The sequence below is a fragment of the Balaenoptera musculus genome, chromosome 3 (genome assembly GCF_009873245.2).
Source record: "Balaenoptera musculus isolate JJ_BM4_2016_0621 chromosome 3, mBalMus1.pri.v3, whole genome shotgun sequence".
NCBI classification, from domain to species: domain Eukaryota; kingdom Metazoa; phylum Chordata; class Mammalia; order Artiodactyla; family Balaenopteridae; genus Balaenoptera; species Balaenoptera musculus.
Window position 1 is genome coordinate 29,348,615 of NC_045787.1, and position 20,301 is coordinate 29,368,915.

Consider the following 20,301-nt stretch of genomic DNA (forward strand, 5'->3'; position numbering starts at 1 on the left):
ATCATTCCATATGAGGGACTCAGTGTTGGTCTCTACTGCTGGCAGGTTGGGCACTCAGTGGTAGCCATAGCCAGTGTGGCCTTGGTGAGTAGAAGTCCATGTTGCTGAGCCTATACATGGCCTCCATCTCTGCCACCATGGATAGTTTGTTCATGAGCCCAGTGGGTGATGACAGGAGTGGCTGGGGAAAGAGGCTGATATCCTCAGAGAAGGTATCTGCAGAACAGGTCATCCTATCCACTTGATTTTTAAAATCCTCTTCTGCTGAGGTCGCCCTTTGGTGAACATTCATGTGGGATATAAATATTTTCATGGATTTTGCCCATTCAGAGATGTCTCCACATGCCTCTTCCCCAGATTTCCTTATCACCTACTTTTCAATCATGTTCCTTCCAAGTCTCTGACCATCCAGCCAAACCATTGGCCATGACCCATGAATCAGTATATAATCACACATCTGGTCATTTCTCCTTCCAAGCAAAGTGAACAACCAGATGCACAGCTTCAAGTTCTGCCCAGTGGGAAAATTTCTCTTCACCACTGTCTTTCAGGGATATCCCAGAAAGGAGCTGTATTGCTACAACTGTCCACTTTTGGGTGGTAGCTGCATATTGTGCAGACCCATCTCTAAACCAGGACCAAGTCTTCTCTTCCTCTGTCAACTGACCCTAGGGTCTTCCCCATGGTCAGCTGAGGCCATAGGTGCAAGCTGGGAGAGAGAAGGTAGTGTAGCAGAAGTGGGAACCACAGGCATTTAGGCCGTTTTTTCATGTGCCCTTCAGCCTGCTCTGACCTAATCATGTATATACCACTTACATTTGATGATAGAGTACTGCTTTTCACACCCAACTTTATGGCTTGGTGAGTCAGAAAACACCCAGTTCATGACAGCTCGGAATGCATGATAATTTGGTGGCCCATGGCTAGGCATTCAGTATCTACTGAGGCCCAGTAGCACGCCAAGAGCTATTTCTATGGAGGATGACAAGGCTTTGCTCCAAAATCCTAAGGGCCTGTACTGCAGTTCACCTACGGGGGCTTGCCAAAGACTCCAAACAGCAACCCTGTCTTCCGTTAACACTTCAAGCACCACTGGGTCTGCTAGATCGTATGGCCCAAGTGGCAAAGCAACTTGCACAGCAGCCTGGACCTACTCCAGAGCCTTTTCTTTTGTTCTGGGCCCCACTCAACACTGGCAGCTTCTTAGGTCACTCAGTAAATGGGCCAGAATAATATACCCAAATGAGGAATTTGTTGCCTCCAAAATTCAAAGAAACCCACTAGGTAGGTGTTGAGTCATTTTTTTGGTTATAGGAGGGACCAGATGCAACATCTTATTCTTTACTTTACAGTGAATATCTCAACATACCCCATACCACTAAGCCCCCAGGAATTTCTTTGAAGTAAAAGACCTCTAAATTTTTGTTGGATTTATTTCCCACACTTTGACACACGCATCTTACCAATAAGTCTAGTGTAGTTGCTACTTTTTGCTTACTACGTACAATCAACATAATGTCATCAATGTGATGGGCCAGTGTGATATCTTGTTGAAGGGAAAGATAATCAAGAACATGCAAACTAATTTATAATGTATGGCTGGAGAGTTAATATACCCCTGAGACAGGGCAGTGCAGTGTATTGCCGGCCTTGCCAGCTAAAAGCAAACTGCTTCTGGTGGGCCTTTGACAGGGGTGAGAAAAAGGCATCTGCTAGATCAATAGCTGCACACCAGATCCCAGGGGATGTGTTAATTTGCTTAAGCACTGATACGTCATCTGGTGCAGCAGCTGCAATGGAGTCCCAACCTGGTTAAGCTCATGCTGATTCACTGTCATTCTCTAGGATCCATCTGTCTTCTGCACAGGCCAATTAGGCAAGTTGAATAAGGATGTGGTCGGAATCACAACCCCTGTATCTTTCAAGTCTTTGGCGGTAGCACTAATCTCAGCAGTCCCTCCAGTGATACAGTATTGTTTTTGATTTACTATTTTCCTAGGTAGAAGCAGTCCTAGTGGCTTCCAGTTGGCCTTTCCCACCACAATAGCCCTCACTCCATTGATCAAAGAACCAACGTGGGGATTCTGTGAGCCTGTGAATAAATCTGTTCTAATTTTGCATTCTGGAACTGGTGAAATAACCAGAGGATGGGTTTGGGGACCCACTGGACTCACTGTGAAACAGACCTGAGCTATACCTTCATTGATCATCTGACCTCCATAAGCTCCTACTCTGATTGGTGGGCCACAGTGATGTTTTGGGTCTCCTGGAATTAGTGTCAGTTCAGAGCCAGTGTCTGGTAATCCCTAAAACGTCTAATAATTTTTTTCCCCCAATGCACAGTTAACCTGGTAAAAGACTATAGGTTCCTTTGGGGAAGGTTGGAGAAAGGATTAACAGTATAAATTTTCAGTAGTGCATGGAACTCCTTCCTCAAGAGGATTCTTCAAAGAATGCTGTGGATTGAATGTTTGTGTCTCTCCAAAATACATAATGTTGAAGCTTAATCCCCAGTGTGATGGTATTAGGAGATGGGGGCTTTGGAGGATAATTAGGTCATGAGGGTGGGGCCCTCATGAATCAGATTAGTGTCCTTCTAAGAAGAGACATGAGAGAAATTACCTCTCTGCTCTCTGCTGTGTGAGGATACAACAAGAAGACAGCCATCTGCAGGCTAGGAAGAGGATCTTCACCAGAAACCAACCATATGTTGATCTTGCACTTCCCAACCTTCAGAACTATGAGAAATAAATTCTGTTGTTTAATCCACATAGTCTATGGTATTTGTTAAAGCAGCCCATACTAAGAAATTGGTATCAATAAGTGGGGTGCTGCTGAAATAAATACCTAAAAATGTGGAAGTGACTTTGGAATTGGGTAGTTGGTAGACACCAGAAGATTTTTGAGGTGCATACTAGAAAAAAACTGATATTGCTTTGAAGACATTTAAAGGCAATTCTGATGAGGGCTCAGAAAGAAAAGAGAAGAGCTATAGGGAAAGCTTCCATCTCTTTAAAGCATATATATAATCATGTACAGAATGTTGGTAGAAATATGGATGGTTAAAAGCCATTCTGATGAGGTCTCAGATGCAAATAAGGAACATGCTATCAGTCAACAGAGAAAAGTGAGTCTTTGTTATAACGTGACAAAGAACTTGGCTAAACTGTGTTTCTCTTCTAGTGTTTTGTGAAAGGTGGACCTTCAAGTGATGAAATTGAATGTTTAGCTGAGGAGATTTCTAAGCAAAGTGTTGAAGGTGCAGCTTGATTTCTCCTGCCTGAGTTTATAGTCAAATACTGTCTCTGTCTCCATCAGCCAGTGAATGGGTTAAAAAAAACCTGATGTATCCATACAACTTAATAGTGCACCATATCACAAAGGAACAAACTATTGATACATACAGCAACATAGGTAAATAATAAAAACATGCAGAATGAAAGAAGCCTTACACAGAAGAGTACATATTATGATTCCACTTATATGAAGCTCTAGGAGAGGCTAAACTAATCTATATTGGAAAAAAATCAGAAGAGTGGTTGCAGGGGGCCAGGGATTGACTGGAAAGGAACATGAGGGGACTTTCAGGGGTGATGGTAATAATCTATATCAGTGGTTCTAAAAGTTATCAAGATTACCTGTGACTTGTTAGAAGTGAAGTTCTAAGGCTTTACCCCAGACTTAATTAATCCATAACTCTGAAGTAGGGGCCCACCTAAACAAAGTCTGCAGATGATCCTGATATAAGTTAAAGATGGAGAAAGACTGTCCTTTATCTTGATAGGGAGTTTGACTTATATAGGTGAATACACTTAACAAAACCGGGCAAGTATACACTGAAGATTTGTACATATTTCATGTAAATTTTATCTCAAAAGGAAAAAAGAGGAAATACACTGATGTCTGCAGCTTACTTTGAAATGCATCAAAAAGATGGATAGAGATTTGTATATGTTTACATACACATATGCACACATATATACATATATCTATGCATGCATATCATGGGGCTGGTTTAACATCACACGTGTGTATGATTTAACATTAAACAAAAAATAATCATGTCAGGATACAGGAGAAATCATTGTTAAAATTTAATACCCTTGAATGATAACTTCTAGTAAAACTAGGAATAAAATCTGACAGAGAATAAACTATAAAACCTAAAATGAAAATCATGCAAAATGGAAAGATATTAGAAGATCTCATCAAAATCAAGAACGAAAAGTATTCATCAAACATGTCAAAGTGATTTAAAAATGTATATGGAAAAGTAAAGAGCTGAAAATAATTGTCACTTCTGAAAATGCAGGGACACTGATATGCCTTAACAAATATCAGGACTTATTTTTAGAGATACAGTAATTAAGGTAGCATGGATTTTTCAATAAATGAGACTGGGCCAAGTGGCTATCCATAAGGATTTTTTTTTTTTTTTAATCAACTCAGCAGTCAATTCCATATAGATTAAAGGAAATCTTTAAAACTTACAGAAGAAAGTATATGTGTGAATATATTTTTGACCTTTCTTAGGGAAGAATTTCTTAAGTCACAAAAGCCATTAACCTGGAAAGATTGATAAATTTCACTGCCTTAAAATGAGGAACATTTATGAATCAAGAAAACACAAGTCACAAACTGGGAAAGATATTTGATACACATATAACTAACAAAGGATCATTGTTAAAAATATGTAAAGAACTCCTGTCCTGCAAACCAGTATAAGGCAGGAGTCCTGGTAGGAAAACAGGAGAAAGTCATGAATAGGCAGTTCATAGAGGAGATAGCACACATGGCCTATAAGGTATTCAGCCTCATAGTAATATAGGACATACAAATCAAGACCACATTTTACACCCATTTGATTGGCAAAAGTTGAAGTTAGGTGATAACAGATGACGGAGAAAAGATGGATTAAATAGCATTTCTTAAACACTGGTGCTGAGAAAATATTACAACAAAAGTTTTTAAATTTAGCATTATTTCATAAAGTTGAACATTCATATATCCTATGACCCAGTAATTCCACTCCAAGGTATATACCCAAGAGAATCTTGCATATGTGCACCAGGAGACAAGAATGTTCGTTATGCCACTAAAATTTTAATTAACCTATCTTCAGAAGAATGGATAAATGAATTGCAGTATAGACATACAACGGCCTGTCGTATAGCAGTGAAAATGAATAAAGTAGTTTCATGCAACAACCTGGATTACAGTTAGTGACATGTTGAGTGAAAAAGGCACATCCCAGAAGACTACATCCAGTATGATACCTTTCAGAAAGTTGAAAATCCAGCAAAACTATAAACAATATTTAACTTAGACAATTTTTTTTAAGCAAAGAAATGGTAAAATTCCTGATAAGCGGTACCTTGAAAGTTAGACAGGAAGATGGGATAAAAGAAGGAGTACATTGGAAAATATAAGTTATTGGAAATATTCTTGAGTTAGGTTCATAGTACATCTTTATATTTATAAGTAAATACATTAAAAGGGCACATACCAGTATTGGCAATGTCGTGAACTAAAATTTATGATTAATACTTTTATGTATACTTGATGTCTTGGAGAGCAGAAAGAAAAAACAGGCGAGGAGATTGTTTTCTACTCCTGCCTGAAAAAGACCAGGGTAGCATATAATTTTAATAGCTGCTTAAGGTTGAGTTATAGAGCAGGACAAGGAGAATTTGCTGTTCGGAGTTGTAACTGGGTAAATTGAAGTTCTCTTGCTTTGATTTATTTCTTTAAATTGGAGGGAGCAGGGGAAATGTGTGTGATATGTTATTCTGATTGCTATCAGTTTTAATCATCCACGCATATTGTAGTGAAAGTTTAAACTTGTGCTGTCCCATACTAGCCACACATGTTTTTTCATTTAAATTAACTTGAATTTTTATTTACTTTTAATTCCTCAGTTATACTATCCACATTTCAAGTGTTTTGTAGCTGCATGTGGCTTGTAGCAGCAATAATGGGCAGCACAGATATAGAACATATCCATCATTGTAGAAAGTTACATTGGACAGCACTGGAACTCTTGACAGAAATTAAACATTTCAATTTCTTTAATAGCCCCAGAATTGTATTAGCTGTTCTTTATTAACAAAACAGATATACCTTAGATGACTTTACCATTGACCTCTGATTATTATGAAAGATTGGATTGGTTTTATTTTTTGGCTATAGTTAGATTGATCTCTTTTCCTCATATCATTTTTTCTAACATTGTTTATTAATAACTTGGTAAAGATAACACAGGGAAGAAATCCAGCCTTGTGTTTTATAATTGTGAATTATAAGGTGCAATTCAGATGTAGTTACAATTATTTTAAAAATGTAATTAACCCATAATATACTTTTTTGAGACATCAAAGAACTTGAAATAATAAGGAATGGAATTCTCATTCTTTAAAATCATTCAACTAACATTGAGTGGTACTCTTAAGGGAAGGTCACCGTTCTCATTTCTCTCATATTCTACCTTAGGTCCTACACATAGCAATTTAAATAACTTCATACTAAAATTGTTTGAAAGTATCTATAAATTACTGGTTTTTAAGATATTTTAAAATATTTGTTACATATTTTTGTTTATTAATTTGCATTTTCAGTATTAAATTGTTAATAACCAGTTGAAAAGCTTATTACTTATGGACACATTAAATGCGTTTATATTATTATTGTCTAATGAATAATTATACTGGGATTTTTTTTTTTTTTTATATATACACATATATAGTTGTTGAAGTCCGAAGAGGATTCCTCATATAAACCTGTGAAGAAAGCTTGTACTCAACTTGTTGATAACCTAGTTGAGCACATTCTTAAATATGAGGAATCTCTAGCTGGTAAGACATTTTATATATTGGTCGTTAAGTTGATTTTATAAGATACTTTAAAATACTTTGGGCACATTTCTCATTTTTGCCTCTAGCTCTGCTTAGCCTAATAATTAACTACTTCACTTTTAAATGAAATCTGTTTTTTGTTTGGTGTTGAATCCTAGGCTATATTGTTACGGTTGAGTAATATTATCTAGAGCAGTACAGTACAAGCATAGGACTTATCTCTTCCACATATCTTTCAATAGCACATAATTTTAGATGTCATAATGAACAGGAATTAAAGTAAGTCCAGGGGCTAATATGTATTTAGCCAAATGCACTCATCCAAAAACTTCAATATCTTTTAAATTATATAAAATTTTCTATCAAAATGAAATTGTTTTAATTATTATAAAAATGTTTTTAAAAGATTTGCAGTATATACCTAATATCATTTATAATTATTATATAAAATGTGCTTAATCTTGACCTAGAAAGCTGTTAATATTTTTTTAATTGAGAAACTCCTTAAATATTTAATATTTTATATTATTTATCACACTATCAGTCACAAAATTGAAGTTAATGAAAATATAAATAATTATATAAAACTATAAAAGTCATAATTGATAATTATTGCTTAAAAGCACACAAGACTAACATTATTTCCCATCCCCTAATGTACGTTAATGAGGAACAATAGTCAGCCTCAGTCAGTTTTCAGAATTGGGGGCCAGTTGCCTCTATACAGAGGTATCATTTATGGTAAAATTGTTGATATTCTTTATATTTTTATTGCAGTTTTTTTTCTTTAATTTTTTTTTTCATTTTCCATGTTTACCTCTTTTTCTTTGTATATTTTGTTGTTTCCCCTACTTTTCCCTATCCTAGATTTTAAGGGTGATACTGTTGTCACTTAATGTTAAAAAGTTTCTAATCTCCTCTAAAAACTCCTGAGAACCAAGAAACATTTTATCTCCTAACTAGCAACATTTTCCTCTCACCTGAACAGCATTTTGTTTACTTTTCTAATACAGCACTGGTCCACCTTCTTATCATTCCTGTCTTCTAATATTCTTCTACCACAGCAGCATCTCTTTTTTTCCCCAATACCCTTAAACACAGTATCACCTCAGCTAAATTGTCTTTGTCCTCCTTTGCTAATTTTCTTTCCCATACTCATTTCCATCCAGTTTTAGATATAATCAACACCATGTTTATTCTGAAAATTCCATCTCTAAACTTCCCAACTTCCATTCTACTTTTTAACTTCAGTCCTACTCCCCTCAGTGTAAAACTTGCCTTCCCCAGTGCAGCCTCTTTGTCCTTTATCCTTAATATATGTAATACTATATAACAAAGAAAAAATGAAATGCAGGAAGTCTAGCATCATAAGAAATGCTAATCTGTTGTATTCAGGCGTGTACTGAATCTATTCAGGGGATAGTATTGAGTAATTTAAATAATATTCTGTATAATTTCCACTGCCTTGTCATACTTTAGTGTCTTATTTCTCTGTTTGTTTTTCCAGACTCTGACAATAAAGGTGTGAATTCTGGAAGATTGGTAGCTTGCATAACCACTTTGTTCTTATTCAGCAAAATAAGACCCCAGCTCATGGTTAAACATGCCATGACTATGCAACCATATCTTACCACTAAATGTAGTGTAAGTATTAGAGCTGTCCTATTTTTCTCTTATATAAACCATGTAGTAAATATTTTAAATTTAGAATTCACATTGTGTCATCCACATTTTCACTGATAGATGACAGTCATTTTCACTGACAGATCAACTGGGTTATGTACTCAAATGTATGTTCTAATATTTGTGGCAAGTTATCTACAAACATCATTTTTCTGAGGTGTTATAAATAAAGTTCAAGTCCCATTTCTTTGTGAACTCCTCAAGCTAAATCCTCAGTAATGCTTAATAAACGTTGTAATTATTGTTAGGACTTAAGAGGTGAATGAGACAGAGTTCCTGTCACTGAGAAATTTACCGTCTTTTGGATTCTGATTTTGCTTTTCATTTGTCATTTTTGATATATTTTATTTATTTTTATAACATATCAATATATTGAATATGGAAGACATAGGATCATCAGAGATGCTAGGCTGTTATTTTAAGTTAATATTACACATACTGTGTTTTCCTAAAATCAAATGTGAAGATTAAATATTGCTTCAGTAAGATAATCTAGCAACTTAACATGACAGCGTGGTGAGTTAAGTGGCTTATTATAACACTAAATTTTAAAATACTCTAAAAACCTATAAATGTAAATAGTTTTTTACTTACTATGTTCCCAGTGTTCCTAAGGAGCTAATTTGAACTGTTTACTAAATTTGTTTTCTTGCCACGGTCAGGTTTTTTTTGGCGATCTAAATAAACAAATTCTAGGTGAAAACCTTCAGGATGTCCTGACAAATTTTAAAGACTGAGGAAAGTACCAGAAGATAAATGCATTAAAAACAACATATAAAACAATATATAGGGCTTCCCTGGTGGCGCAGTGGTTAAGAATCCACCTGCCAATGTAGGGGACATGGGTTCGAGCCCTGGTCTGGGAAGATCCCACATGCCGCGGAGCAACTAAGCCCGTGCGCCACAACTACTGAGCCTGAGCTCTAGAGCCCGCGAGCCACAACTACTGAGCCTGCGTGCCTAGAGCCCGTGCTTCGCAACAAGAGAAGCCACTGCAATGAGAAGCCCACACATCGCAGTGAAGAGTAGCCCCTGCTAGCCACAACTAAAGAAAGCTCGTGCGCAGCAGCGAAGACCCAATGCAGTCAAAAATAAAATTAAATAAATAAATTTATTTTTTTAAAAAAACAATATATAGTACTTCTGAAAACAACATTTAAGACAACATTTAATTCTACCTTTAAGGCTTAGATCTTGGTGTTAGATCCAGAAATAAACTGATTAATAGGTAATCTGTGGCTAATAATAATAGATAATATTTATTGAGTGCAGTGCCACACTGTGAAGAATTTTACATACATTATCTCATTTACATTGTGAAGTCGGTACCGTTATTATCTCAGTTTTACAGATTAGGAAATGAAAGCTTAGAGAATATAACTAACTTGCCCAGTGTCACACAGCTAACAAGTCCCAAAACTAGAATTCAACACCATGGCTTGCCTCTAGAATCTGAACTTTAATGGAACCTTTATAAATTGTCCTCGTTTCAGTCAATATTTTTTTAAAGCAAGGTTACTTTGAAAACGTTTTGTATAATTTGTTATGCATATATACATATTTTTATATATACACCAATATAATGTTTTATATATAAATAAGGCCATCTCATAAATATAATAGACACATTTTAAAATTTTTTTTGTTTTTTATATCCTACCCCCATCTTTATTCCTCCTCTTCTCAAGATAAGCAATCTGGAATATCCTTGCCACTTTATCCATGTTTCTATAATTGTAGGCACACATAGACAAATATACAAATGGTTGACCACATTTTTAAAAAATCAGGTCATGTTATATACATATCTGTTAGGCATTTTTACTAATCTCAAAACAACTGATATATGTTTAATTCATCCTTTTGAATGGCTACATATTATTCATCTTATGGACGTCCTGTGATTTATTTAACCATTTCCCATCTTGGCAGGTATTTATTTACATTGTTTCCTATTGATAGCCACTACAAACAATTCCTTAATAATCATTCCTATTCATATACTTTTAAATACTGGTGCTTTTTTTCCTTTGGGATAGATTCTGAAGAATTAACTTCCCAGATTGAAGGAATTTTTTTTAGTTTTGGTTTTGGTTTTGAATAGATCTTTCCAGATTGCTGGTGGACATGTTTCACAGCCTCTTTGGAAACCAGTAAATGACAATCTGCGTCATTTTTGTACTCTTTGCCAGTCTAACAGGTGTAAAAGAATATAGTTCATTGTTGCTTCAGTTTCCCTTCCCTGATTTCTAAGAAGGTTGAGCATCTTTTTTATGATATTAACCAATTGGACTTGATTTTCTGTGATTTGACTGTTCTTATCATTTGCCCATTTTACCTTTGAATTGTGGACCTCTTTTTGAAAACTCTTTAAATGTTTGAGATACTGAACTATCTTATGTATACTCATTTCAAATATTTCTTACATTCTACAGCTCTTTTCGTTCATGATTTACGTCTTCATTTAAATTTTCCTTCTAGAATTTAAGATACTTCATTTACTTGATTTTTCAAGCCAGTTATGTTTCAAAAATTTTTTACTACATATTTTTAAGTAAAATTTCGGCAGTGATTATCAAATGAATTTATCTTACTTGACAAAAACTAATTTATCCCTACACCCACTTTAACTCATCCCCTGTTGCTTAAAGGAGGTGGGAGTGGGAGATGGCAGGGAACAATAGGACATCTATGTTACTTAGAAAAAAAAAATTCATCTTAGCCTATTTTTTTATTTAATCCTGTGTGTATCCTGAAAGGAAGGATGAATGTAAGGTCAGAAAGTTTTTAACCAGTGAGGTAATAATAAGCTCAAAGAGTTCAAAATGAGTGTCAAAAACCTGTTGCTAAGAATAAGGACTGAGGGACTTCCCTGGTGGTCCAGTGGTAAAGAATCTGCCTTACAATGCAGGGGATGCGGGTTCAGTCCCTGGTCAGGGAACTAATATCCCACATTGCCACAGGGCAACTAAGCCCATGTGCCACAACTACTGAGCCTGCGTGCCACAAACTACAGAGCCCACACGCCACAACTACAGAGCCCACGCACCCTGGAATCTGCGCGCCACAACTCGAGAAGAGAAAACCCGCACACTACAACTAGAGAGAAGCCCGCGCACCGCAATGAAAGATCCTGCCTGCCTCAACGAAGATCCTGCATGCCACAACTAAGACTCGACGCAGCCAAAAATAAATAAATAGTAAATCTTTAAAAAAAAAAAAAAGAATAAGGAATGATAACTTGGCTAGATAAAAAAACATATGTTAAAACCTTAGTCAAGAAAGAAAGAGGAAGGAAGGAAGGGAGAGAAGAGGAAAGGAAAGGAAAGAAAGAACTAGTAACTTTAGTTGCCTATGGGCAAGGACACCACTGGGTGACTGGAGGACAGGGGTAGGAAAGAGACTTTTTACTGTAAATCCTTTAATACCTTTTTTTTTTTAAATCACTAGCTTTTACTTTATTTATTTATTTTTAAGATGTTTTATTTGGCCGTGCCGCCTGGCACGTGGGATCTTAGTTCCCCGACTAGGGATCAAACCCACGCCCCCTGCAGTGAAGTGCAGAGTCTTAACCACTGGACCGCTAGGGAAGTCCCCTTTGTTTTTTGGTTTTTTCATTTCTTAATGTTCTACCTATTTTTTAAACCGCTTAGTTTTTAATCAGCTTTAAAACTTTTAAAATTAAGAAAAATTGTACTATAATATTCTAAGTTTTAAAATAAAGGAGCCTTATACCTAGTTCTGGGATTCCACATTTTCATCTATCATGAGAAGGGTTAACACAGGGCTTCTCAACCTCAGCACTGTTGACATTTAGGGCCAGATTATTCTTTGTTGTCAAGAGCTATTCTGAGCATTGTAGGATTTTTGGCAGTACCCTTGGCCTCAATCCACCAGATGCCAGTAGCACCCCCATGCCCCTGTTGTGACAACCAAAAGTGTCTCCATATATTGCCAAATATCCATTGGGGGGCAAAGTCACCCTCAGTTGAGAACTACTGAGTTAACATACCCTAGTTTGAAAAATACTAATCTTGAAAACGATACCAGTCTTGGTAAAATACTCTGTTAAACACTATTGTTCAGAATTGACAGTGCATTTTAGGAAGAAAAAGAGTAACTGTAGCATTGTGAATAAGTGACCCAAAGATCACATGGTAAGTTAGTGACAGAGCTAGAATCCAGGTTCCTGTCACTATCTGCTTTTCTTCCCTTCATTCTTTAAAGAAGTTCTTTTCTAATAATGTTTTTTTTTTTGAAAAAAAGCTTTATATAAATATACATATATATATAAATAATACCAAACCTCCCAACTACATAAAGCTGTATATAGTTTGTTTTCAGATTTTGTTATTCATAAAGCACTAATTTTATCCTTATAGACACAAAATGATTTCATGGTTATCTGCAATGTTGCAAAAATCCTAGAGCTGGTTGTACCACTGATGGAGCATCCAAGTGAAACTTTCCTTGCCACTATTGAAGAAGATCTAATGAAGCTTATCATCAAATATGGCATGACTGTAAGCATTCACTTTACCATCTCTGTGTTGATCAGTACATAATTCACAAATGATAACTTAATCTTGTGTTTTTACCTTTGTCTTTAACTTTTGTCTAAACAGTAACATTTTCTCTCTTTTAGGTAGTGCAACATTGTGTAAGCTGTCTTGGGGCAGTTGTAAATAAAGTGACACAAAATTTTAAATTTGTGTGGGCCTGTTTCAATAGATACTATGGTAAGTTCAGTGCCTGGGCTTTAAAATTATTCTGCTAGATCCTGCAGTGTATACAGTTCCTTTTTAACACATCTGCTAAAAGGTAGTATCAAGGGAATTATAAGAGGTGTGATTGTCCTCGCCGGTCCACTCTCAGAAGCGATATTTTCTGGTATCTTTTATATTCCCTTAATAACCCAGTATGATTACTTCAGAAATTTGTCTCCTCATAAGTAAATGTTGGTAACTTTTTTGCCTACTATGTAAAATAAAATTTAAATATTTTTTTCTTACATTAATTCTTTTAGGCTCAATGGAATGCCCTTATATTTCTAGACGTTTAATACTTAGAACCGTTAGTAAAATTTAATTTTAATTTATTAGCAGTAATTGTTTGAACACAACAATTTAAGAATAGAGGGTTTGTTATAAATAAATATTACTTATTTTATTAGGTGCCATTTCAAAATTAAAAAGTCAGCACCAAGAGGACCCAAATAACACTTCACTGCTAACAAACAAACCAGCACTTCTTAGATCCCTTTTCACTGTTGGAGCACTATGTCGGCATTTTGATTTTGATCTGGAAGATTTTAAAGGCAACAGTAAGGTAAAGATCCTAATATTTATTATTTAGTATGCTTTAAAAACAGAACTGTGTGACCCTGGGCATTGAAAATGACTATAATGACTCAGGATGAAGGCGGCATTAGGGTAGTCTGGTTTAATTCTGAAACAGTGCTACTCAAAACATGGCCCTCAGACTGGCTTCTGATCCATGAACTGTTTGTTACCGGTCCTAATAAGATAAGTTTACACAAGTTATATCAGCTTTGTGTTAGTAGGCACACTGTTTATGTCAGCAGCAGTTCATTTTTTTAACATTCTCAATGAATGCCACTGTTCTAAAATTCATGGATTTATAAATGTATTGGTGAATTATTCTTTAGTAAAGTTCACATGTGGAAGTTCTCATTGTTTGCTTTTAGGTATTTTTTTCCTTTATAGTTGAAAACCGATCTAAGTTAACTCTTCCTTATATACTTTAACATGGTTTTTTTCCCCCTTAGGTTAACATAAAGGATAAGGTACTTGAACTATTGATGTATTTTACAAAGCATTCAGATGAAGAAGTACAAACAAAAGCTATCATTGGTCTAGGTAAGATAAGTCTAAATTTCTTCATATTTTTAAGTTGTTTGAGAGGTTGAGCAAATTTTAAAATGTTGTGAATTTAAACTGGTGAGTTATTTAAGTATGTTTTTGTTTAAAGTAGGATCTGATATCTCGAATATAAGTCTGGGGATTAAAACAACTGGGTTCCATTATTGGTTCATCCAGTGACTTCCTGGGTGACTTTGAGCAAGTCATGTAACTTCTATTTGTCAGTTTCCTCATTAGTAAAATAGAGATGACAATACATTCTTCTACCCCTAATTCATAGGGTTTCATAAAAACATTCATTAAAATACTTTAATAAAGAAAGGTGATATAGAAGAATTTGTGCTGTTGCGTATTTTTTAAATTGTTCTTTTTCTTTGCAAAGTTTTGTCATTATATGTGTCTGCCTCTTCTAAAGTGAAAACAATGGGCAGTCTACCCAAACTTTTATTTATATAGAAGCACAGGGTAAACAGCCCCACAGGAACAATTTGGATGTATACTTTTCCTGTATTATTGTTCAGGGAGCATTGATGTAATAAATACATGTCTTTGCAGAAGGTTAGGTCTTTGTGGCTTATCTGGAAAGATATTGGTATATGGGAGAAATATGAGAAGGATAGAATTAAAGTACCTGAATTGAATGCACTGTAAAAAAATTAGTAGAAGAGCACTCTCTCCAGGTTTTTGTGTTGTTGTTGTTGTTTGTTTTGTTTTGTACAAACACATGTAAAGCTACTCAGTAAGGTTAACAACTTATTTAGAAATTTTATTTTGGCAGCGTTAGCAAGGTTTATAATTTAATATGCATGGACAGTTGCTGATATTTCTAAGTCACCCAAACTTCATTAAATGTTTACTGATTTCTTTAAATAAATTTAAATCTTAATATCTTATTCCTTCATCTCTTTCAGAAAATTACATATAGCATATATAGTAAAAATTCAGATATCACTTACTAGAGAGTTATATTGATAGAGTATTATCTTTTAAGTCAAATGTATACCTTTGAATATTCAATCTGGACATACATTCTATAAAGTGGCAAAAACTAATAGTGTTACATCTAATTCAGAGAACAAAGAGTGTAAATTTTAACTTGCAGCACTATCCAGAAAATAGTGCCTTTAGACTAGTTAATAAAAGACATCTTGCCTGGGCCATAGTTATCCTGTGTCACCTTGGGCTAGTTATCTGATCACTCTATGCTTTGAATTTAGTTTGTTATTTGGCATCCATAATACTTGCTATCATCAAGGATCTTCATTTTATCTCACATAAATAAGCATTTTGTATACATAAACATGGACAATATTATTTTGCTGCTTATTAACTTGTGGTTGTAGAATTCAGCATTGTGGCTTCAATTATAATGATATATGAGAAATAAATAGAAGATTTTAAGCTTTATTTTAGAATTATTCCATTTCATCAAATGAATATATTTCAATATATATATATTTAATAGCTCCAAGGTAGTACCTTCTGCTAGGGATCTAAAAAATGTTTGCAGACATTACCTCTTAAATCCTGAAAATATCCCATTGAGGTAGGTGGGTGGTAAATATTATTGTCCCCATTTTACAGATGGAGAATTGAGGCACAGAGATATTATGTGACTCACCTAAGGTCACACTACAAGTCAGTGGTGGAGCCAGGAATAGAACCCAAGACTCCTGACTCCTAATCCACTCCCCTAGCCACTAGGCCCTGCTCCCTCCTCAAGGTTTCCTCTTGTGTGAAATTCTCCTTTGAAATGCAATTTCTTGTTTTTAATTCATGGGGAAAGAAGTACCTGCTCTAATACTTCTCTAGGTAAGGCCACCAGCATATTCTTCCAGTCATTTTAAGTTTTAATTTTTGAAATAAGGAGCTGTTTATATAATTTATCAACATTTTCATTAAATGTTATATTTAATTTTAATATGAATATATCAAGAGAATTTTTGTTTTCTCTCTTCTTTAGGATTTGCCTTTATTCAGCATCCAAGTCTAATGTTTGAGCAAGAGGTGAAAAATCTATACAATAATATTTTATCTGATAAAAACTCCTCAGTAAATTTAAAAATACAGGTGTTAAAAAACCTCCAGACCTACCTACAAGAAGAAGATACACGTATGCAGCAGGCAGATAGAGACTGTAAGTAAAAACATACTTTCAAAATGCACAGTGTAGCTGCAGTTAGCATACCCTATGACTCTTTTTTAATCCAGATACCTAAAATTCCGTATCTATTAGATAAAGGAGTTCAGTTAAAGAAGAATCCTTCATAAACTCCCTAAAGTAGTTCATAAAATTTAATATATGTGCAGATGTTAACATTTTGATGGAGGGAGAGAGATTATAGTTCTCATCAGGTTCTCAAAGGAGTCTCTAACAGACCCCCCACCAAAAAAAAAAAAAAAAAAATTGAGAACCATTGGGCCAGCTATAACATTTTGTGCTTTTGGTTGTGGCCTAATTTAGATTATTTAGTAAAGTTAATATACATGTTCTTAGTGTGTTTACTTCCTTTTGTAGGGAAGAAGGTTGCAAAACAGGAAGATTTAAAAGAAATGGGTGATGTTTCCTCAGGGATGAGTAGTTCCATCATGCAGCTTTACCTCAAACAGGTGCTCGAGGCGTTTTTTCACACCCAATCAAGTGTACGCCACTTTGCCCTAAATGTCATTGCATTGACTCTAAACCAAGGTCTTATTCATCCAGTTCAGGTAAGTATGTTTTATAGCAGCGGCACTTAGCAAAAGAGCCAAATTTGTTGCCATTTGAAGACATGGTGATTAGAAAATAAGTAGTTCTTTATTCCTCTTAGTTGATGAGGTTTTTTTTGTCCCAAACTCTTAAGAATCCAAGTTTTAGTCCATCTTTTAGGTTGTCTTTACTGCAAAATACCCATATATTCATAACGTCTCTATTAAACAAACTTCCAATTTATATTTGTAGAATACGTACTCCAAATTATTTCTTCTGAAATGATAGATATGTTTTAATTGACATTGACTCTTATCTCTAAGAACCAACAGTATGTAATGTCAAATATGTAATGTAACTGGGGTTAAGAGTATAATTTATCTTAAACAGGGTGGATTTTAGTCCACAGAAAAATAACCTATATAATCTGAACTCAGTTCCTTCATCTTTAATTGGAAGTAATATCAAGTACCCAACACTTCAAAACACCAATGTGTAGACTAGATGATGTACTCAAGACATATTAGTACTACAAGGGATTGGCAGCTAATTCTGATGTTGTAGTGTTCACCATCTGACATGTTCAGGAGAGTGCCATAGGGGGCAGAAGTAAATTTGTTAGATAACCAAAGCCTGTACCCTCAAGATTTTTATTTTGGCTATGTTTTGTGGAACTTGTCTAAAGTATGCTCTATGTTGTTATGCTGTGTTCTTCCCTGTGTCCTGAAACAAAACACAGTAATGCGTTATTTAGCCTATTCTTCATGATTCAGGGCAAGCTTACTTAATAAAGTGTACAGTACTATGTTGATACTCTTGAATTTTTTAGATACTTAGGGCTCTTTGCTGGTATTCTAAATGGTCTCAGGTGGTTGTGCTTTTATTATATCTTCTTTTTTTAAGCTTTTCTTTTAAACTTTACAATTATAAAAAAAATTGCAAGAGTGGTACAATAAACTTCTTTATACTCTTCACCTATATTTCACCATTTGTTAACATTTTGCCACATTTGCTTTCTCTCTCTCTTCATATGTACACTTTTTCCAAACCATTTGATAGTAAGTTTCAGATATCATGATTCTTTACCTCTAAACATTTCAGCGTATATTTTTTTAAGAACAAGGACATTCTCTTACAAAATCATAATGCAGTCATCAAATTCAGGAAATTTAACATTGATACAATATTATCTAATATATAGTTCATTTTCATATTTTGTAAGTTAAGCTAATAATATTCTTTGTGGACTTCTCCCCCCCACCCCACCCCAATTCAGGATTTAATTCGTGATGACCCATTTCAGTTAGTGCTGTGTCTACTTTTTTTAAGTTGTTTTTTGTTTGTTGTTGTTTTTCTGACCTCCTCACCTCTATCTAATTCAGATTCACTTAACATAGTAGTGGTGTTTCCTCACTTTTAGAAGTGTACAATGAGTATAGCTGTTACCAAATTACTAGCTATCCAACTGTCTGACCATTGGAACCATATTTAAAATCAACTTTGTGAGAAAAAATTTATATTTTTCTAGTTTTGAGTATGGAAGGCAAATTACTTTTTCCCCTCTATTATCTTTACATAGAAAATACAGTCAGGCTTGAAAAATTATTGAATTATACATTTGTAGTATATATCATAATCTTAAATGGATATTCTTAGTCTGGGAGCCCTTTAGTTTTAAAGAACCTTAAAATCACACTGAAATTGCTTAAATTTCACCACATCATTTTCTTGCTGATACTCCAGTGCTTTTTTGCTTTAAGGGAAAGATTTAAGGGAAGATTAATAGTTTTTTAAAAAACACTAAACCATGGCATTTATAGGAAGGCCTATAAAGCTAAATTCGTATGTCCCAGATATATAGCAAGTTTTAACATATGTCAAGATACATATAGAGCTTTTACTACGGTGATGTCTTATGAATTCTTTATTTTTATTTCCAGTGTGTGCCATATTTAATTGCTATGGGCACAGACCCAGAACCAGCTATGCGGAACAAGGCTGATCAGCAGCTTGTGGAAATAGACAAAAAATATGCTGGATTCATTCATGTATGTATTTTTAAATTGTGCAACCTAAATTTAAACATCGTTCTTTGGTAAACCATGTCTTTAGCAAATGTCCTGCTCAGATTCATATTAGAATAAAATATTTTGCTTAGTAGTTACTTCTAAACATGCAACTAAGTTTGTCCCCCAGTGTGTTTACTCTAGTTTAAAATTAACTCTTAAGATTGAGCTAGAGGTAACAGTACAGCACGCACACTTGATAAAAATCAGGATGCATGGGTTCTAGTCCCTACTGTGTATCTTGGCAGTGATGGCTCTTCTGGGGCTCCATTTGTTTCTTCTGTAAAATGAGCAGATTGCAGTAGATGATCTGCAGCATTCCTTCCAGCACTTGCATTCTATGGTTTTTATTATTTTAAAGAAAACCAAATAATGAAGTTTGCCTCAAACTATAATGCTCAAAATTATATTTTTAATTTGACTCTTCTAATTTCTGTGACAAAAATAAGGCTTTTATTGATTTCAGATGAAAGCAGTGGCTGGTATGAAGATGTCTTACCAGGTACAACAGGCAATCAATACATGCCTAAAAGATCCTGTAAGAGGTTTCAGACAAGATGAGTCCTCTAGTGCTTTGTGTTCACACCTTTACTCCATGATCCGTGGAAACCGCCAACACAGACGAGCCTTTCTAATTTCTTTACTCAACCTGTTTGATGACACAGCAGTAAGTATTAAAAACTTATTATTTTAAGAAAATAAGTGTTATATAAATTTTATGCCTAAAGTAGTCAACATTTTAAAAATATTACCATTTTAGTAAATAATAGAGGCTATTTTAAATGTGTTTATTTAGATCTATGTTAATTGCAAGACTTTGATATACATACAGTCAAAATTGAAGGGGAAATTTTGCATGAGAATAAACACAATGAGCGATAAAGTATAATTGTGGGATAAAGTATAATTGTGTGTAATTGTGTTTCCATACTGAGTGTCTTATAAACTTTGATAGCAATTCCTTTAAGCATACCTTTAAATAAGCTACGTTACTAAACTGTCACTTCCAGGGATAGATTACATAGATAGATAGATAGATAGATAGATAGATAGGTAGGTAGATGGATGAAGTGAAATTTCGCTTGTTTCTGTCAGACTCGAATGCTGTTAGAGTAACTATTCTAGGGTTT

At 34.7% G+C, this 20,301-nt stretch overlaps 1 protein-coding gene across 3 annotated transcripts in view; it reads left to right on the top strand.

Moving 5' to 3' along the window:
* Positions 1 to 20,301, top strand: part of NIPBL (NIPBL cohesin loading factor) — a 207,821-nt gene that overhangs the window by 171,203 nt on the left and 16,317 nt on the right. For all 3 annotated transcript variants that reach the window (XM_036846419.1, XM_036846417.1, XM_036846418.1), the window contains exons 33-42: positions 6,743 to 6,851; positions 8,359 to 8,495; positions 12,917 to 13,057; positions 13,180 to 13,273; positions 13,708 to 13,862; positions 14,323 to 14,413; positions 16,380 to 16,553; positions 16,935 to 17,125; positions 19,046 to 19,153; positions 19,638 to 19,838. In XM_036846419.1, the coding sequence (XP_036702314.1) occupies positions 6,743 to 6,851; positions 8,359 to 8,495; positions 12,917 to 13,057; positions 13,180 to 13,273; positions 13,708 to 13,862; positions 14,323 to 14,413; positions 16,380 to 16,553; positions 16,935 to 17,125; positions 19,046 to 19,153; positions 19,638 to 19,838 (1,401 nt within the window). The remainder of the gene's footprint in view (positions 1 to 6,742; positions 6,852 to 8,358; positions 8,496 to 12,916; positions 13,058 to 13,179; positions 13,274 to 13,707; positions 13,863 to 14,322; positions 14,414 to 16,379; positions 16,554 to 16,934; positions 17,126 to 19,045; positions 19,154 to 19,637; positions 19,839 to 20,301) is intronic.